This window comes from Hirundo rustica, chromosome 1 (assembly GCF_015227805.2).
Source record: "Hirundo rustica isolate bHirRus1 chromosome 1, bHirRus1.pri.v3, whole genome shotgun sequence".
NCBI lineage: Eukaryota > Metazoa > Chordata > Aves > Passeriformes > Hirundinidae > Hirundo > Hirundo rustica.
In genome coordinates this window covers 19,923,100-19,942,675 of record NC_053450.1, presented here as the reverse complement: position 1 = coordinate 19,942,675, position 19,576 = coordinate 19,923,100, and the positions used below count along the sequence as shown (strand labels likewise).

The 19,576-nt window shown below is 34.4% G+C and overlaps 1 protein-coding gene across 50 annotated transcripts in view; it reads left to right on the top strand.

The window, feature by feature from the left end:
- Positions 1-19,576, top strand: part of RIMS2 (regulating synaptic membrane exocytosis 2) — a 456,916-nt gene that overhangs the window by 324,659 nt on the left and 112,681 nt on the right. The window contains exon 28 of one of the 50 annotated variants that reach the window (XM_058419225.1): positions 15,469-15,558. The exons of the other annotated variants lie outside the window; for them this stretch is intronic. Within the exon in view, the coding sequence (XP_058275208.1) occupies positions 15,469-15,558 (90 nt within the window). The remainder of the gene's footprint in view (positions 1-15,468; positions 15,559-19,576) is intronic. 50 annotated transcript variants of the gene reach the window in all.

Below are 19,576 nucleotides of genomic sequence, written 5' to 3'. Positions count from 1 at the left end.
AGGTTAATAAAGAGTTAATAAAAGGTACCTCATAGGCAATGATGAATTGGAAGTCAGCTTTGTAAAAGAGAAAAAGAACGAAGGTAAAACCTGTCTGTTGCAGGCTCCCACTGTGGACTCATTCCTTTTGCATACATTGGAATAACCTGTATTTCTTACAAGGCTGTATCTGCACACCTTTTCTTTAAATGTAGTACAAATTCCAGAACTCAAGAAGAAAGAAGGGAATAATTTGGTGCTGGAGATAATTTTTTGTTATACGGCAGCACCCACGAGAATGTGGCATATGATGTGCTTATGGCTGTGAGACTAGAAATGGAAGGGGAGAAATCTACAGGGAAAAATCCAACCCTTTGGGTACTTGCTTTCCAAATTAGGATCAGAATTAAAACCCATTGATTTGGGTCAGATTTAGTTCCATGAACTGTATTATGTGGTTGGGAATTTTTGCTCCAGGACATGAAGGTGCCTCTTGAATACTTTATTTCAAAATAGCCCAAAATGTTTACTTTCAAGAAAGCTACCTGGGAGTAGCCATGAAGGACCATTTCTATCTGTGGTTTACTGACCCAAGCATATTTTTATCAGTGTTCCCCATGCTCTGTAGAACATACAATATCCTTAGTCATGTTGCATTTCAGCCTTTTATGATCATTTTTTTGCTAATTCCTTAGGTTGCCACTGCTGTGTTTATTGCAGTATCAGATTTGCCTGTTAAGAAGAATGACTGGGTATTTCTGAAATGCATGTTATTAGCTTGTCTACCCAGGCTATACCTTAGCATTTAGGCAGTTTGGCTTTTGCTTTAGATTTTATTAGTTTATTATATTTTGATGTTATTTGTTTAGAAAATAGTTCTGAAAAGATGCCTGGGACCACCTAAAAAAATTCCACTACTAAAATGCCGGAGGACATTTTTTTCAGCTAAACTTTTGCTTTTATATTTTTAAATTACACTAATTACACTAGAGATAGAAATATCTTGTTTAAATGAACATTTGCAAAGTATTGTTAAATTGAGCTTGCTTTTAGTGCTGAAATATTGATGTACTCTTAAGTGTTCTGTGTTTTTCATGCTATTGACAAGAAGTGAGTAGCACAGTATTTATAGTTCTTAAGGGTTAACATGATTGTTTTCATTTATATATGGCTATAATGTATTTCATTGTTCTTACTTGCCTTGGCAGAAGGATGAAATCACTGACTGCTTGCTCCTAATTAAAATGGAACACCATGAAGTGAAAATATTCAGTATTCACTCTTTCAGTTCATTGTTAATTACTAATCAGAGAGAGAGTACTTTTTCCTAATATAGATTTTTACTTTTTCTTTTAAAAATAAACATAGCCCTTTCTTTCTTCTTTCCACAAAACATCCCCCAACCATTCACCCAACCATAAAAACTAGAAGATCATGTTAGGCCAAACAGATGTAATAAAACCTTAAAATTTGGAAATGAAGTGCTCAGAAATTTATCAAATAGTAGACCTCAGTAAGGATTTGCCTTTCTAATTATGGTCTATGGTAAAGACTTTAATTATATGATCTCATAATAATCTTGTGTCTTGAGAAAGTTGTTTCAGAACCTGTTAAGGCCTGATATTAATGCTGATTAACTGTCTTTTCTTAACTTCAGGTGTGGATAATCTTTTTCCAGAATAAAATTAGATATTAATAGAATTTACAGGAATATTTGATTAGGTTTAATCAGAGATAGCTAGAAACCATTAGTCAGTGTTTATATCTCTCAAATACATATTCAAATCTCTAAAAAGGACAGATGTATAGTGACAATGTACTGTTGCAACTCATGCAGTCTAGGATGGAAATTACAGAAACATTCTGATGGTTAGGAAAGCACAGATACTACTGACAGAAGTACATGCTGTTTATTTTAAGGGGTTTTATCTCATTTAGAACATAATTTCTGTAAATGAGAATTCATTTAGCAAAATGAAAAGGAATTTTATTGTGTGTTTTACCTAGCCCTACCCTAGTTTGATGGGAGACACAGAAAGGTAGATATAATGCAATTGCAGAGGACCAGTATTAAGACGGGTCATGTTTCTATCTCACTCTACCAGCTCTGATTTTGCAGGGTTTTTAAAATATATGGCATATGTATATTTTCTTTTATAAAAATGATTGATCACATGTATAAAATACAGGATCGGAGCTTAGATAACTTTCAGCTTGTCTATGAACTTGATGACGTAGACAAACACAGCAGCCTAAAAGATGGAAATACAGAGCTTAGCACCATGTCCTTTTTTTTTGTGTGGATACTTCTGTATTATTGCCTGTACTATGATAGAAACCTTCATACATGCACAGTGCACCTTGCATTTTATGTTCTTGACAGCAAAGTAAACAAAATAGGTTAGTTAACATCAGTAACAAGGCTTCTTTAGGATACTTTCTGAGTCTGCTCTGGGGTTATGATTTCAACTATGATTTTGCAAAAATACACCTTTGAGTTTTGATTGTGGATGCTTAGTTCACTTCCCTGACAGGCAGCAGAACTCTCAGACCTTGAAGAATATTAAAATATTTAATTTACATTGGTACAATTTCCATAGAAAAACTTGAACAAACTTTACCTATAGCCTAGAGTTTAGAGTGCTTGTTTAAAAAGTTCTGACCTTTCAAGGGAAGTCATAGTTTATCGTTTTCTCTTGAATTGGCAAAAGGAGATATTAAACAGCTTTATGAAATTTGAAGATTTTCCTGTATAGGTCTGAGACTACAAAAGGCATAAAAGGAAAATGACTGAGAAGTCATACAGCTGTGCTTATGACAGCCATTGTTCATTTACCTTTCAGTGTACCTACATGCCAAAACCATTTTAATTCAACTCCATTGAAAATGCTTTTTTAAAGATTTAGTGTCATCTTCTATACATTAGTTTCTGTGAGAGAAGGTTGGCTGTATAGATGATATCCCTGCTGAATAATTTAATTGAAATTTTCAATGTCATGATTTCAATTGGAATTTGAATGTCCTGGTTTTATCATGGAGCTGTAGAGCAGAAATCTAAGCACAGATTAGTTTGTATTGTACTGCATTGATGATAGCCAGAATTTCTCTATTAGGAGTAACCTCCTAGAATCAGTAGTTTTAAAATTACTATTACATGCTAGCTAAACCTAAAGTCAAGTAACTCAATGAGCTATTTAATGAAACATAAACTTATACAAGTAATGAGAGAACTGGAAAGAATTCTGGAAACAGAGAACATGAAAAATCGATAAACAATCAAAATCTGAGCCTTGAAAAACTACCTTATATTGCATCACATCAAAGCTGTTTAATAAATAATTGACATTTAAATTAAAGGAGGTATATGGTATATCAGTAATTCAATTGGATACTCTTCAATATTATTACTGTTCCTACCCTCATGAGCTTTGTCAAAAAAGAAATTTGTGGTTCATTATTAATGACATAAAAAATAAATTTGTGTTTCTTGTCATTAATGACACTTCCAGTGTTGTTCCCAACTGTTTCAGTATTCTCTAGTATTTAAATATGCTCTAGGCAATTGTAGATACTAGTGGAAAATGTCTCTTTTTTTGGTAGTCTAACTACTCTGAAATCCAGATAAAAAGCATATTATCTGGCAAATTGAGGATAATTTTTTCCAAGCTGAAAAAGCATTTTCTTTGTTTCTTCTGCTCTTTTTAAGGTACCAAGTATGTCCACTAGTTTATGATCTACATACAATTTAAAATACGTTGTTTGAGAATGGAGGCTTCGGATTTATTCCCAGAAAAACTAAAGCAAAGCCAAGCAAAAAATTTTCACTAATTATCTACTAATATCTGTTTTCTCTGCTTTGATACTTATTGTTTCCTTTCTAGTTCTTAAAAATTTAGTAAGAATTTGGCGACAAAGAACATTAAGCACTGCATACAAGCATCATTACTTGCAGAAAGATCTCATTGGAATTAGCTAGAGATATAAATGAAAAATAGCACAGTAATTTATCTGATCTTTGAGTCACTAAAAAAATAGTTTCTGCCACAGACTGAGGGTTTGTATGTTATTGTGGATGTCTTTTGTTTGATGTTTATCTTTTATTTGAGCAGCTTGTAACAAAGCATGCATGTTTTTGTCTTGCTTTTTTCCCCTCTCTCATCCCTTACTTATCTAATGCAGCAGGAGATGAAGAAAACAAGCAAACTGGCGTTCAGGAGGCAGAGGTCGAGGCAGGTCTGTCTGACCGCAAGCGCCTATCTCCTTTAGATATGTTTTCCCCTGAATATTTAGGGAAGCTTTAAATATATTGAACATAAAAAATCCAGAGAATATTTATATCATTTTATGAAAAACCAACACAAACAAATTCATTGTAGCATAGTTTATTTGCCAGTTGTGAATACTTAAACTAATTCAACATGAGAAAAAGTACCCAACTGTTTTAATCTTTTTATTCTTTTTAATGAAAATACTCTGTCACTATGCTCAAGTAACAGACATAGCAGATCTGGGTGGGTACTTTTTAGATGTGGTACAGTCTACTTTGCATTAATAATTTTTACTAGCAGGGAAGTAAATTTTTTTTGTATCATGACACCTTTTTTCCCCTTAGTTTGCATAAGCAGACTGATGCTGGAGAAAAACTAGCAGGCAACTGCATTACATGGAAATACTTTTTACATGGAAAACTTTTTGTATGATGTCCTCCATCCTGCTTGGAAGACAGTTCAGTTGGTAGTGTGATAACAACCAATAGCTCATGATCAAATCAAACAGTTGCAAATACTTTTTTCAACTCAAATACCATGTGACTAAAAGATAAATGTAACTTCCAGTTTCAGGAAACACCCAGTACAGGTTCAAAGATACTTGGAGTTCTAAAGATATAGTTTCTCTGTTCTTCAGTTTCTTTTTGAAAGGAAGAATCATAAATGAATAAATTTGCATTTACATGACTTGTTCTTAGGCTACATTCTGTTGTCCATAATTAATTAATAGGTAATAATTGCCAAAAGGGGTGGAAGTGTGATGCAAAAAAAAAAGAGTTGGTCAAGAAACACATTGAGTAATAGCTGGTAGGAGAAATTACTAGCATACAAATTTAAGCCTAAAATGCTAAATGCTCCTTAATAGTGTGTCTGAATCCTGTGCCCTGAACCCTCTTTCCATTGTTATTTAAGAGAAGAAAACATGGATTACTATTTTCTTCTATGAAAAATGTCAGGAAGAATTGCTGTGATGAGACTCATTACTTGTTTAAAACTCTGGATGCCAGAGTAATTTAATGATTTCATTGGTGGAAAGCAGGTTTACTTTTTTTAATTTTAGTTCTCACTTAGGCATCCAAAGTGTCCTTTAAGATCTTTGCCTTTTTTTTTTTTTTTTTTTGGTCATAGTACAGTTTACTTTTTTTATTGCTTTTGTTACGATTCTGTCTCTGTGGTGTTCAGTAGTGTGTGCACTTTGTGCTCTTCACTCTGTGTGTTCTGTGGTAACACGAGCATAGTGCATGGAGTTTTGCTCATGTAGCTTGCAACAGGTTTGTGTGTGCTTGTAGTTACATTGATCTTCATAGTAACTGTTCCAATTTTAACCATCATTGTCTGTTTTTAATGTTGTAAAGACTGTGAGGAAAAACATCAAACCCCACCTGTTAATGGGCGAAAAGGCAAGTTGATTATGATATTGCTTTCTAAATTGTGGATGCTTGAGAAATTTCATTTTTTTTTTGCTGCATGTGTGTGTTGCTTAGTTCTACTAGCTCAAAATGAGTGAGTTCACATATATTCAATTTCAGTGCATTGTTTTACTTCTTGGATATAATTATTTTCTACTGAGGTTTAAAAATATTTCTTGAAATCAAAAACTCCAGATGTTTAGGTTTTGCAGCTAACTGTATTACTGAACATATAGTTTGCACTAGGCAGGTATGTTATCAGGTTGGCTATGGAGAGCTAAGGGGATACTTTTTATATTTCCTCTCATTTTGGAATTCCTAGGCTTCCTTGCCCTAAAAGGCTAAGTACAGTTTGCAGGCACCTGCAAAATTCTCTGCATTATCTTCCACGTTTTACCAGGTCTATATTCTTTTACATCATTTGAAAATATATTTTACAAGCTTGGCACATTTTAATGTGACTAGAAAAAAATTGACCATTTTAGTTATCATATACTTCTAGAGAAAGACATTTTATTATAAATAATTTCTATTGTCTAGTTTGTATTTATGTTTGATGTTCTCTTTTCTTTCAAATGGTATAGAAATAAGCTTAATTCAAAGCACTGAACTGTTAACATGGAGATTTGGGTTTCTTATCGAAAAAATAGCACAAGAAAATTGCAATTAACAACCATAGCTTACTTTGAAGTTTTATTTGAGTTCATGCTTTTAAATTGCTTTGATAATTTTGAATAAATGTGTTACTACTTTTCCATGTACTTCTAAGACCTTATTACATTTAGATTTTGTGTCATTGATGTCTTCTGCCAGTGAATGAAATATAAACTACGCAATGTCTTGGATTTACTAATATTTGGGTATTCAGTCTTACAGTTCCATCTCTATCAGGAGCCTGCAAGGGGTATAGACCCAGATACATTGTTGTGGACCACTCCTAGCTGTCTATTCCCCAGAACAACCTAGCAGAGGGAATACAGATATCAGGAGAGCAGAGATTCTATTTGGCCTGTGCTAGTTCGTTGTCTGGGAAGCACAACCATACCATTTTTAATGTCTCTCATTATCAAGTGTAGACTAGACCAAATGGTGTGCCTTTGCAGAGAAGGTGCCGAGTCACCAACCCATCAGAGCAGTCTGTGTGGTCACCTTGCTTGCTCTGGTGGCTGTGCCAGCACAGTCCTGAATGAATTCAAATACTGGGAGTCTGCTGCTCTAAATGTAATCCATGCTACTTACCAGAGAGTTCAGTGTCATACTTTTAAGATCTAAATTCCAGTTGTAGTAGGATTGGAGGTTTTTGCCACTGACCTGACAAAAAAATAAACAGTGATTTAGTCAGGTTAAATTTGGTTTTGTTCTTGGTTTATCTTCTACTCCTTCAACAAAACCAATATTTTATGCACTTACAGATCCCGAAAGATGTACATTGCACAATAAACTAACTGCTACTATCCTCTATTTAGATAGTTTCTTTCATACTTTTTTAAAGTTCTCTAAGGTGTCCATTTTATGTTTTAGAAGTTTTTTCTGCAGAGCTCTTCTACTCCAAAAAAAATTATCAGTGTCTAATATTGAATTTCAAATATTTATTATGAAAATTGTCATCCCTTTCCAATCTTTCTCTTCCTCTGCCTTTCTCTTTCATGTATTTTATATGACATCTTTTGATCATTTGAGTTTGTGAGAAAAGGATCCAGGTAATCCTGCCCTTTACTGTCAGGGTGTGTAGAAGATGATGTCGTTACTAAAGCAAAATTTGAAGTGTTTCATATTCCCTCACTCTTCAGACTATTTTATAGGATTACACTACAGCCTCATCTATATTATGGGAATCAGGAATGATTGGCAGTTCTCATCTCCCAGACTGAGAAGTGTCTGGAGCATATTTGTATCTTGAGCTTATAGCAAGAAAAGACCCAAGTCTCTGAATCATGCCCTTTCTGTGCACTCTGGTTTCCCCACGCATGGGAGTCCCACCACATTGAGCGGTCTGGGTGCCTAAAGGAAGAGAACTGAAACTATGTTGTATTCCAGGTCATTCTAAACTGTTGTACTGTTTAGACACAATCTAAAGAACTTAGGTGACTGAAGGGCAAACTAGGCAGAATAGGGGGACTCCAGTCAAAGAAGTGATGACAGATGGACCGGCTTAACCGACTCGCAGAAGTAGTGTTCAAATACACTTTTTTGAAAAACAAGCATGTTCCTTTTAGGCCAGGGGGCACTCTCATCTTGATGGCTGACCCAGCATCTTTTCCCATCTAAGACCATTTGGCTTTGTGGAATTGGGGCCTACACTTTGCCTAAATGACTGAACATGCCTGCTGTGAGTCTTCTTTCTCTTCCTCTGGCTCACTGACTCTAGACTTCACTAAGAGACCACAACAGCTTCTGAATTTTGCATGAGAAATTATACTGGATGTGTTTTACATAGGCTGTGAAGAATACTTAGCATATTCCTATGTGTTATGAGTACCTAGAGAAATACTGTATTTTAATTAAATCCTAGTTCAAGCAAAGTAAGGTTTAAATAAAGTATAGATATGGTTAGATTGTGCTAGTTGTAGACAGGCACATAACTGCAATTTGCGTGCTGGGAAAAGAGTGAAATTAAACCCCACAATACAACAACACAAACCAGTAAATGTAAAGTACTAGTAAATTGTGCTAGACTGAAAAACCTGTGTTCTGTGAAAAGTCCTTATGATATAGGGGGCTATTTTACAAATTTAGCTCTAAAACTACCAGGGAGATATTACAGACAAGATAGAGTCTAGCTACTAACTTGTCCATAAATACCGTCAAATTTTATTTATAAAAAATTTGAGTTTGCATCTTTGAAAACTACATTGCTACATTACAAATGTAGCATTTCTAGGACCAGTGTGTGACAATGAGGTGTCATTTTGTCTGCTAGTCAAACACAGTTTGTCTGGTTACTAACCAAATGTTTCAGAAGAAATGCAGAAGAATGAAATGGGTCTTTAAGTGCAGACAGTATTTGCATGTAAAGATGCATGTACAATTTCCATGTAAATTTGCATGTAAATTTGAGCAATAAGAAAACTTGTATGTTATTAAGTAGTAGTAATTGACATATAGAAAAACCTAGAGCTTTCTGAAGAAACAAATCTGTATTTTCATCTTTGTGTAAGCCCTTAATTGTTATTTTCTTTATTGATTGGCACTAGTGCTTAAATCTGCTGGTTTAGTTTCAGACCCCTTTTATGAACAGAATGATTTTTTTTTACATTTTAGTATTGTATCTTATGCTTTAATCTTAGCTGCCTTTAAAAAGGGTAGATCACCTGTGATTGCTTGCAGAGCTTTTTTGGGGGGGGGGGCGGTGTGCATATGTGTGTTTGTGAGAGAAGTATAATCATATATTAAAAAAAAATTTCTGCTTAAAAAAATGATTGAAGACTTACTCTAAGATTGCACCTTTTCCAATAAATATAAAAATAAATATAAAAATAACATGGGAAGCAAATCCTAAATCCTATATCAAGCTAAACCTTACCTTCTGCCTTCTGCAGAGTGAATTTGAAGGTTGTTCACATTTCCTTGCATGCACAGAGTATTCCCTGACACCCAGGGAATGGAAATGCAAATTTAGGAGACACTGTGGAAGAGAGGTGTAGAGCAGAATCTTGTACTTTGCTCCATATTTATTTTGGACATCACTTGCATTTCTTTTTCTTTTTAATTAATTTTTCATTAAATTCTAAAGATATTTTGAATTTTATGGTGCTTTCCTATTGCAGCAGTATGAAGATTGCCATACCAGCTCCTGACTAAAAATCCATCTAGCCCAGTGTCTGGTCTTCAGTAGACCATGCATGGATGCTGGGGGAAAAGGATATGAGCAGGACAAGAGCGTAGTAAAGCTTATCCAGGATACTGGCTGCCCAGTCTCCCATGCCTTGTGCCTCTGGAGTCTACAAAAACAACAGTGGTATCTTTGCATGGTGTCTTCATCTCTGTTTCTTCCCCTTTAAATCAGTCCTGCAAAATGACCCCGAAGTGACTTAGGGGAGCTGTCCTCGAGATGTTCCAAAGAAGGGGATTGAGAGTGGCCGGCTCTAGCGTGGTTGGCGTGGTGCAGGCATGTAACCAGAAGAGGGAGCAAAGCTGCCATAGTTTAAAAACATGAAAAAAGATGTGAAACAAATCCTCCCCATGCCCCAAATGATACTTGAAAAAAAAAAGCCTTGATAGGGGCCTTTGAATAATATCTTTACTTTGTGTTATTTGAATATGCTTTACTAAATATTAATGTACTCGTGTTTAATGTAGCATTAACTGACTTTTCTTCTTAGCCGTTTGGAGTATTATTTTTTTCAGGTGTTTCTTCACGTTTCACAAATCTATCATGAAAGTAACAACATGATACTCTGATTTTTAGCCAACGATAGGCTATGAATTTACTGATTGTTATTTCAACAACTGCTCTCTGGGACCTTGCTCGAGTATATCTACATTTTTTCATAAAAATAAGGAATAGAGGTTCCAATCAGTTTATACCCCCAATCAATATATCCCCCATAGAGGAATCCACTAGTAAAAATTAAATATAAATATAAAATATAATTGATTGAATTTTCAGGTATAGAATATGATGAGAAGAGACTGCTACTGGAGTAGACTTAAATGATTTACAGCTACAAATAATTAAGGTAGCCTTGGAGTCAGCTTGAAGAAAACATTTCTGGAGTACGGAATAATCTACAATCCACTATCATATTTTAATACTAACAACAATAATATGAAATGTAGATATGTTGCAGTATTTTTTATTGCTGACCTGATGATTTACATTGAAGTCCTTCTAATGTGTCCCAACTGCAGCCCCAGGAAACGAAGCTCAGGGTTTCGGTTTTGGGGGGATTTTCATTTGTTTTTTCTTTTTTTGCAAAATGTGTATGTAGTTAATTAAGAAAGATAAAATCAAAACAATAAATAATTAAGATATGTGAGAAATTTTATTGGAACACTGAATTAATTAAAAACCACGGTATAAGCCACTAATTAATAATTTATTTATTTTAAAATTTTATACCATTTCTTAGCATTCATTAGTTGATTTGGCGCTAATTTGCAAACTATTTTCACGTGAAGCTTGGGTGTACATATGTGTATTTGTGTCCCTGCCTTTACACTGTCCACACTTTGTCAGCATTCAGGGCAATGCTCTAAGAAGCATTTAAGATTTTGAAGGAAAGACAGATCATCATGTCTCAGATAAATACCTTGATCTCTAAGGTACAGAAACATTCTGTAAAAGTTCTTCCAGTGTATGGAGAAAAAAAAAATGTAGATCAACTGCTGCTGAGACAAAAGAGGAAACTATAATTTCCTCAGGTTGGTTTTGGATCACCTGGGGAGGAAGGAGGTCTTGTTCTGAATTCTTATCAGAACTACATGTGTTCCTGCTTGGTTTTGGGTACTGGATGAGTCTTGTTCCTGTTACATCAGGGTAGGGAAGCATCAACATTGTTTTAATGAGGCACCTGAAGATTTCCCTGGTGAAGGAACATCAACAGTCTGGTATAAAATCTTGATTGCTGACTTTGTGTCACTTTTAGTTGGCCTTGATGCCATTAGCAGCATGCTGGTGCTGTAAGGTGGGACTGGATTAATTCAAGGTACAATTTAGTTCATCTGGGACAATTTATACATCATGGGTTGAAGACATTTGCTTTCCCCTAGTAAACGTTTGACACGCTGAAAATATTTCTCTGTGTGTGAGCTCTGGAGAATGATGTCTCTAATTTTCCTAGGGACCTTGTTTTGTAAAAAGTAAAACTTGTATGCCATGAATTTAGTCCTAATTAATTCTTCTTCTTGTATTCTTAATGTATGAGTTGAGTGTCTGACTCAAAACAGTTTCTCAGCTTTTGACTGTTTATCCCACAGTTTCAATGACTTCTTATTGTACATCATTGGTTTAAGAAACACTAGTCAAATCCACTTTTGACTTATTTTTACAGTAGATTTCACTATATATTATTAATAACATAATTTCTTTCTGAGCATTCATAATATCTAATTAAAAATAGAAGTTCTGAGTACTTTTCATTTGCAGACAAAAAGATGACTAAATTAAGTATGTCCTAATGGAAAAGTGAAGACTTTATGATAACCTAATCAAAAGTCTAAAACTAGAAATGCACTGATAAAAATTTGTTCCCAGAAATTTTAGGTGCTGAAAAAAATGACAAAAGCTGAAGTTGGAAAAAAAAAAAAAAGACAAATTCCAGTAAAACAGAAAAAAATATAAAAATAAATATAAAAATGTTTCAAGTAAAGGGTAGTTGTGAGAAGGCTATTAATCTTTGTAGTATTGAAAAAAGAAGGGAGGAGGGGAGTATTGGCATAAAAAAATTCCTCATCATTAGTATCTGGTATTTTGCTGCATCATCTTGTACTTCTGCAGTTTGCTGCATCATTTCCAATTCAACTGCAACATTCCTGGTGCTAAGCTGGCATGGTGAGAAATTCAGAAAAGCTATATATATATATATGCAACTATTCTTCTCATATATTATTTACACATTTTTAATATTTTTCATAATAAATACTCTAAACAATAGTGTAAGAAATGCTGAGGTTGTACTTGACCCTGTGTACAGGAGCACAACACGCCCCCTCTCCCCGGCAGGAAAGGTGAATATCATTCTCAGAGGGAGTGGCACAACACCAAGTGTCACCCCAGGTGCATTATTCACTGTGGTCTGCACTGCCCAGGGGAAGGTGTAACAACTCAGTCTAAAAAAACAACTACATCTAAAGATTGTCCGTTTCATACTGATGGGAAAAATCTGCATCAGGGCACCTGTCAAATCCTTCCAGCCATAAAGGGACATCAGAAAATACTCTAACTCGAGAATCCCATATTTTATGTCATTTATATAAGATCTTTCTGTATAAATACTTAATAATTTTGCATCTCTCTTTAAGTCAAATCTGATTATCACAACAGAAGACAGGATGAAGTTTATGTTATGGGAAGTGAGAGTGATAATAGGAGAACAGCAATCTAGAAAGCGGTATGGTTTCTTTCCAAATATTTACTATTTGATCAAAGTTGGCTTTGGTTAAAACAAGAAGGCAGTAGATGGTGCCCCTTTGCCTTGGGGAAAAAAGATATTTTAGAGACTACATTGTGTAGAGTACATTATAGTAACTAAACTTATTTGTCTAACCAGAGAGTATATGGGCAACACTGACATTTTGGCACTTTGAATAAGCACCAGCATCTCATGCTAGTTCCCAAACAGAAAACTGTCCCTTAAACTCTCCTTGAAATATATTTTCTCATCTTTGTAAAACATAGAGATTTAAATCTGGAAATGAGATTTAAAACTGTTGAAGAAAAGGTCAAATGTTTGGTTAAATTCAATGCATATATCTATTTTTATTTCTCAGTTGAAAAAATAACCATTGCTAGTAAAACTCTCACAATGTTCTAGAAGTCAGTGAAGCTTTTGACTTGATCTGGAGTACTGCCAAACCCCATACACTCAATCTAAACATTGTGCTTAACTGCTGATAAAACTAAATAGTCATTTGAATTTAATGCTGATATGCCGTAAATATGACGGAAGCTATAGAAAAGAGGTCATTGGAACCTTTTCTGAAAGTGTTTGCATGCTCATGCTATCAGTTTCCTCAAAAAAGTACATAAAAAGACAAAAGCCTGTCTTGCTTTTTGTAATGTTGTTCATTTTTCTTTTTAAGGTCAGCATGAGGCAAAACTATTTATTCAAATAATTATATTTTTATTTTATTTTTATTTCCTCACTCTTGTCAATTCAAATGTTATTAAAGAGTTTTACTGAGAGGGTTAAATATTTTTTAGGTACTGAGCTCTCAAAGAAGTATCAAGGTTTAGTAAAGCTTTTCTTTTGATAGGGAACTTTGTTATAATAAGTGATTTTGGTGACTGAGACACATACAATTTCTAAGTTCAGAACTGAACCAGGAGCTCTGAAAAGGATTCTGATCTAGAATCAGAGAGAGAGAGAGAGAGTCTTCTAAAATTTGCATAAAAATAGAGTGGAAATCACTGGGCTTCCTGATATTATTCAGTGTTTAGATTATTTGTAGTATATAGTGAAAAATTCCTTTAGATTACTGTAAACTACTTTTTATCTTATTCTAAGTACAATCTCCACTATTTGGCCTAAATTACAGTTAATGGTATTTTTTTCCTAGCAGTGACTGTTCCTTAAATTCAAAAGTAGTTTTACTAAGGTCATCGAGGTTTTTCATTTGCTAGCTAAGAAGATACTTCTGCACTCATTTGAAAAAGAAAGGGCATCAGTACAGATTTTATTGTGAACGGAGTATATTCATAGAAAAAAAGAAAGAACCACATTCTACCTAGGAAGAATCATATTAAGATTTATTTCCACAGTTTGGTAAAAGAATGTTCTCTTCAAAATTTCTCATTTACTACTCCCTACACGTTGTACTTCAAAGATGATAGACTCTGTTTCAGCTTGCATATCTATGGTATCATAAAGTCATTACAGTGATGATTTTACTTAAAACTACATTTCCATCAGTTTCAAAAATCAAAGCAGACTTTTATAGAACAGCAGCCTGTCATGGGCCAACAACAGCCACAGAGAAGAAAGCTGCAGGATTCATACAGATAACACTTTCACATGTTTACATTTTGAATGTAGATATCCATAATAACTCATAGGCTAAAATCCTTTATGTCATTTTAGTTTGAATTGGTAAGATTAAAAATGCTTTCCATATCTATCATATTGTTCTCCACTTCTGCAGCTGTAAAAGTGATAACATCTGTGGCAATGGTTGTGAGGAACTTTGCACTTTACAGGGTCAGCAAAATAAGCAGATTCTTCACAGCCCAAAGCAGAAATGGAGCTTAGAGTATTGAATCTGTCCTGTTAATTGGTGTAGGTTTGGTTTTGCTATGAGATCCCAAAGGGTTTAAAACTGATAATATTTATGGTAATTACGTAGTTTGCCAGAAGATAGAGAATTATAGTTTAAAAAAAATAATACAGCCTCAAAGAGACTAACAGCTCACAAGTCTAGAGAATATAGTTCTGTAGAGCAGTGTACATGCTTCTATCTATAGCTCTTTTCTTGAGCAGTTACATCAGAAATGCCAATTTCAGATACAGGAATAATTGGTGCAAGAGTTCTTATTGAGTATTTTAATTTGTCCAAATTAAAAATTGAATTTAAATCAAGTTTGAGATTTTGAAAATAAGTCTGACTTAGTTTTAGCTTAAGAATTAATTGTTAAAAAGACTTTTTCAACTTAAATTAGACATGCATGGTTGCTTGTTCAGGTTTTTTGTTTGTTTGTTCATTTGTTTGTTAATTTGTTTTGTTTGACTGGTTATTTTTGTTAACGATATCTTTGCATAAACTTTTTTACTAAAATATTTCTAACTTCCTTTAAAACTTACAGAAACACTGATAATGTAAGAAGCTATAGAATGTAGAATATTAATTTTGAAAATGGTCCAAATTATTGTGTAAACAAGCCCCTGGTTTTTATACAAATTGTTAAATATTAAAGAGAGCAGAATTTTTGACAATTACATAGATATTAACTTTCGGATAAGATATTCTGTTCCAGAATGTGTAAGATGTTTACTAATTCTCTACACTACAGGCCTCTAAGAACTAATCTAAATTTTAATGTTAATGATAATACATCTGTGTACATCAAGTTGTCCCAAATGATACTAGGTGTCTTATAATGTAAGTTACATAATATTTCTGATTTTTTTGTTTGTTTGTTTTTTGATTTACGCTAGAAGTTACATGGGAGGACCAGCAGAAAAAGGTGAATGGTACAATTACAGATGACAAACCATTGCTGAAAAAGAAACACCATTCTGAGACAGGTTTGTCAGGGTTTGGAAAACCACATGAAAGCATGAGACTATAAAACCACATTTCATGCTTTTGTAATGAGTGTGTGCTTTATGTACCTTATTTTTTCACTTTCGTGTGAATTTTTAGCATGTAGAGACCATTTAGATTACATAGTTCTGTTTTAGAATAGCCAAAATAGATCTGCTTTTGTAAAAATTGTGTTAGAATGCACATGCATTAGAAAAGAAGTGTTCTGGCACAATTAGACATAGTTTGCTTTTTATTTTGAATTTTTTTATGCCTTAATATATTTGTGCAAGCCTCAGGAATCCAAGTATAATCTATGCTGATTCTTATTTAGTTGACCAAACCAAAGTATCTACTGCATGTATGGTGGCAAAATTATCTTCTACAGACTTGAATCTGAGACCTTCTTTCACAATCACACATGGCATAAATAATGCTCCAGTGTGATTTTTATACAAGCTGCCATTTATATCTTCATACGTCTGAAGTCCTCAAATCTAAAAAACCTCTTCTTTCCTCCGTTCTGTACATGAATGAATTTCTTCTGAAACTAAAAACTATCATAAACTTTCTTTCACCCCAAATAACAAGTTCAATTATTCAGCTCTTTGTTCCTACAAATAAATAGTAATAAAAAGTAAACCTCATAATAACAGCGAAGATGATAATAATAGTATTGTTCTGTCTTTGTAATCAGAGAATAAAAGGTCCTAATCACATTAATTTATACACTTGCTCAGGGTAAGGACACTTTAAGGAGTAGAGAAGGTAGGGAGGAGAGAAAAGGAAAGGGAAAGAATAGGGAAAGAAAAGGGAAAAGGGATCTTTATATTGCAGGTTTCATCCTGTATTTAAAAGTTGATCCACGCCTACTTGAGTGAATGGGGATTTTTAAGTTGTAAGAATACCTAGTTTCAGTTTTGTCTTGCAAATAACTCTATTGGGCATATTGTCTCAGTCTAATAACAACCCTTTTCCCAGTCACATGAATTAAAGTTTACAAAATTGGCCGGCTGTGTCACCTCCTAAATTAATACTGTAATCTCACCTACAAAATAATATAATGCCAATAATATCAAAGTGTTTTGCTGAAGTTCCACTATTGTACAGCTGAAAGCGCAAGACTCATAACTGAAGAAAACCAAGAAAATCTGGCTTGACTCTAACCTAGGAATTAGACAACCTAGCTGTAGAAGTCCAGATGTGCACTTGCATTTCCTGTTCCCAAACTTTTCTGATGCATCAGAAGTTGTTACAGGATAAAACAAATACTGCTCATAAGAGTCAGGATCAGAATGTGATATACCTTCTTTTCCAGCTGTTTTAACTATTGCATGATAGATTCAAAATACAATGTTCACCCATCTGCACTGCTGGCTTTGTCTCTGCCCTGATCCTTCCCTTAGGTATAGCTAGGTAGAAACTACATCTCTCAGCTGAGGTGGGCTTAGGACTGTGTTCTAGACAGATAATTTATTTATAGTTATTGGCAGTACTTTTAGGCCTACTCTCTCCACATTTTAGGAAGAGGAGACATGTTTTAGACAGCAACATTTAGGAACATGAGTAAAATCTTATAACTGAAAGACAAAAACGGGCAGAATGATAGATATCAGAATCAAATATGAACAACTGAAAGTTCTCACTTTACAGATGTTCTGTATATTAAAATGGTAGTTATCTGATTTCTGTCTGTTCTGTCTGGAACAGAACCACTGGTTTTCAGTGAATACACAGAATTAGTTTGAAAAGCCACAGCACAGTCTCAATTGTCAAAGTCTAGAATAGATACATAGTTAAATAAAAGTTGTGTTCTTCACTTTACAGTCCTAAGTCTTTCTGTGAGGGCTGATGCCTGATAAGTTCGTAACTTCTGTTTTAACTTACATTACCAGTAACATCTTCTGCAGGGATGATGATACATGAGGCAGAAACTTCTGAGTGGTTCTGACCACTCTGCAATGGGCATGAAATGCCATATCCCTATATTCCTGCTTCTCCAAACTGAACCTGTCGAAAAGCCTTAGGTACTTCAGTAGTAGGAGTGGAATAATGCAACTTCCAGGACTGGTATAATCTGCTATGGGTGCACTCTCCTGTTCCTATATAGTTTCAAATAGTTACTTTTCAAGGCGTAGTAGTCAGGACATCTAGAGAAAGGTGCCATAACACTGTACTCACGTCTGGATGTTGAGCTATATTATATCTATTACCACGATCTAACTGTGATGCAGCCTGACAGAACCTACCTAAGGAAGCTTCAAATTCCTTGAACCTTTACATTATGGGATTTATTGTCTGCACAGAACTGCAATTTCTTTCATCTGAGAATGGTTTAAATGTTCAGTCTGCACAGAAAACAGTGAAGCAATACTAATAGTATACTAACACTATACTAATGGTCCCTGAATACAGAGGGTACAATGGAGGCAAGGCGGAATAGAGACACCTCGTATTGTTGTTCCCCTGTTTTGATTGCCTTTGATTGTCTTTTTATCTGTTGGTGAGTTTCCTGATATGACCTGTTATAAAAGCTGATACTGTCTTTAGGTGCAGTTTTTCTGTTTAGAATTTCAACTAACCACTTACATGGAAATAGCCATGGCAGTATTACGGCTAAGAAAACCTGAGAGAACAAATAGGCATTGATTACGGGTACCATGAGAAAAGAACTGACATCTGTGAGCAAATTGTAGAGAAAAGCATAAATATATAACAAAAATAATATGAAACCCCAGAAAAATAACAGTAATGCTGTACCCTGTAAAGTATTAATATTCAAGAAATATGCATGGCTAGAAATGGGATTAGCAAATTTATTGGAGGACAATTGAAGGTAATTAAAATAACATAGGGAAATGGTTCTTGTGTTGCAGACTTTTCAATAGAAGATGATAATATTTCTCTTCCTGAATATCAGAAATCAACGTGGTTTTGGGTTTTTTTAACAGTATCTTTAAGCTCTAAGTTCTGATGCAATTTTCAGAATCAGCATTATGCATATTTCAAAGACTCAATTGTATTTATGCAAAGATTTTGAAGGATTGGAAAGGTAAAACTGCAGAATCATAGGTAAGCATAGAATAAAAAAATCAAGCAATATTTTGAATCTGTGCTTTCCTTTAGCTGATGTCAGCACTCTGTCAGAGAATACTGGATTCTAGAACACCACTAAATCAAAAAGCATGAGAAACAGTTACTTGTTCATACCTGAGATTATTAAGTACCTTCAGCATTCACCACTGCATCTGAGTTGTAAGAGATAGTATTTGAAAGAAAGGGAATAAAACTCTGGTCCTCTAATCAGATATTATTTGTCAGTGAGAGGAAAAGAAAAAAAAAGTACAGCGGGCAAACATTTTCACATGGTTTTGCATTTTTATATGTGAGGCCTCAAGGGAAGAAGTTGGAAAAGAAGGTTGTGTGTAGAGAGTGTGACCTGTACTGATACAGATAAGGCTAGGCAGGATACTGTTTTTCTTAAAAAGCAATTCTTTTTGTCAGTACCATCATTAGTGTCTTTTGAACCCCTCAAGGTAATTAAAACAGAAAAAGCACACTGTTTAGGGTACCATGACAGAGATACTAATTTCTGTTCCCTGTCTCACAATCTAAAATATTGGAAGCTGCATATGATCTAGCAGCCTGTGTCTCCATGCAGAGATGACAATGTAGAAACTACCTTTGTAAGATAGCAAAGAAAAACAGTATTGGCTTTCCCCTGTTTTTCCTACAGAGCGGCAGTAGATTTGATGGCTATTACCTGAAACCATCCTGTAATGGTTTCATTATCATCATTATCAACCATCCTGTAATGGTTTCATTATCACTCTCTGTTGAGAACATTGCAGTGTCATCAAATATCCAACATTTGCCACAGAAACTTTTGATTTCCAAAGAATAGTAGAAGAACTGAACTGTGAGAAAGTGCTGATGTATATTAATATTATTGAACAAAAGGATACAGGATAGTTAAAATGGATTTATAAATCTTGGACTGGAATTAAGTAAAAATTGAGT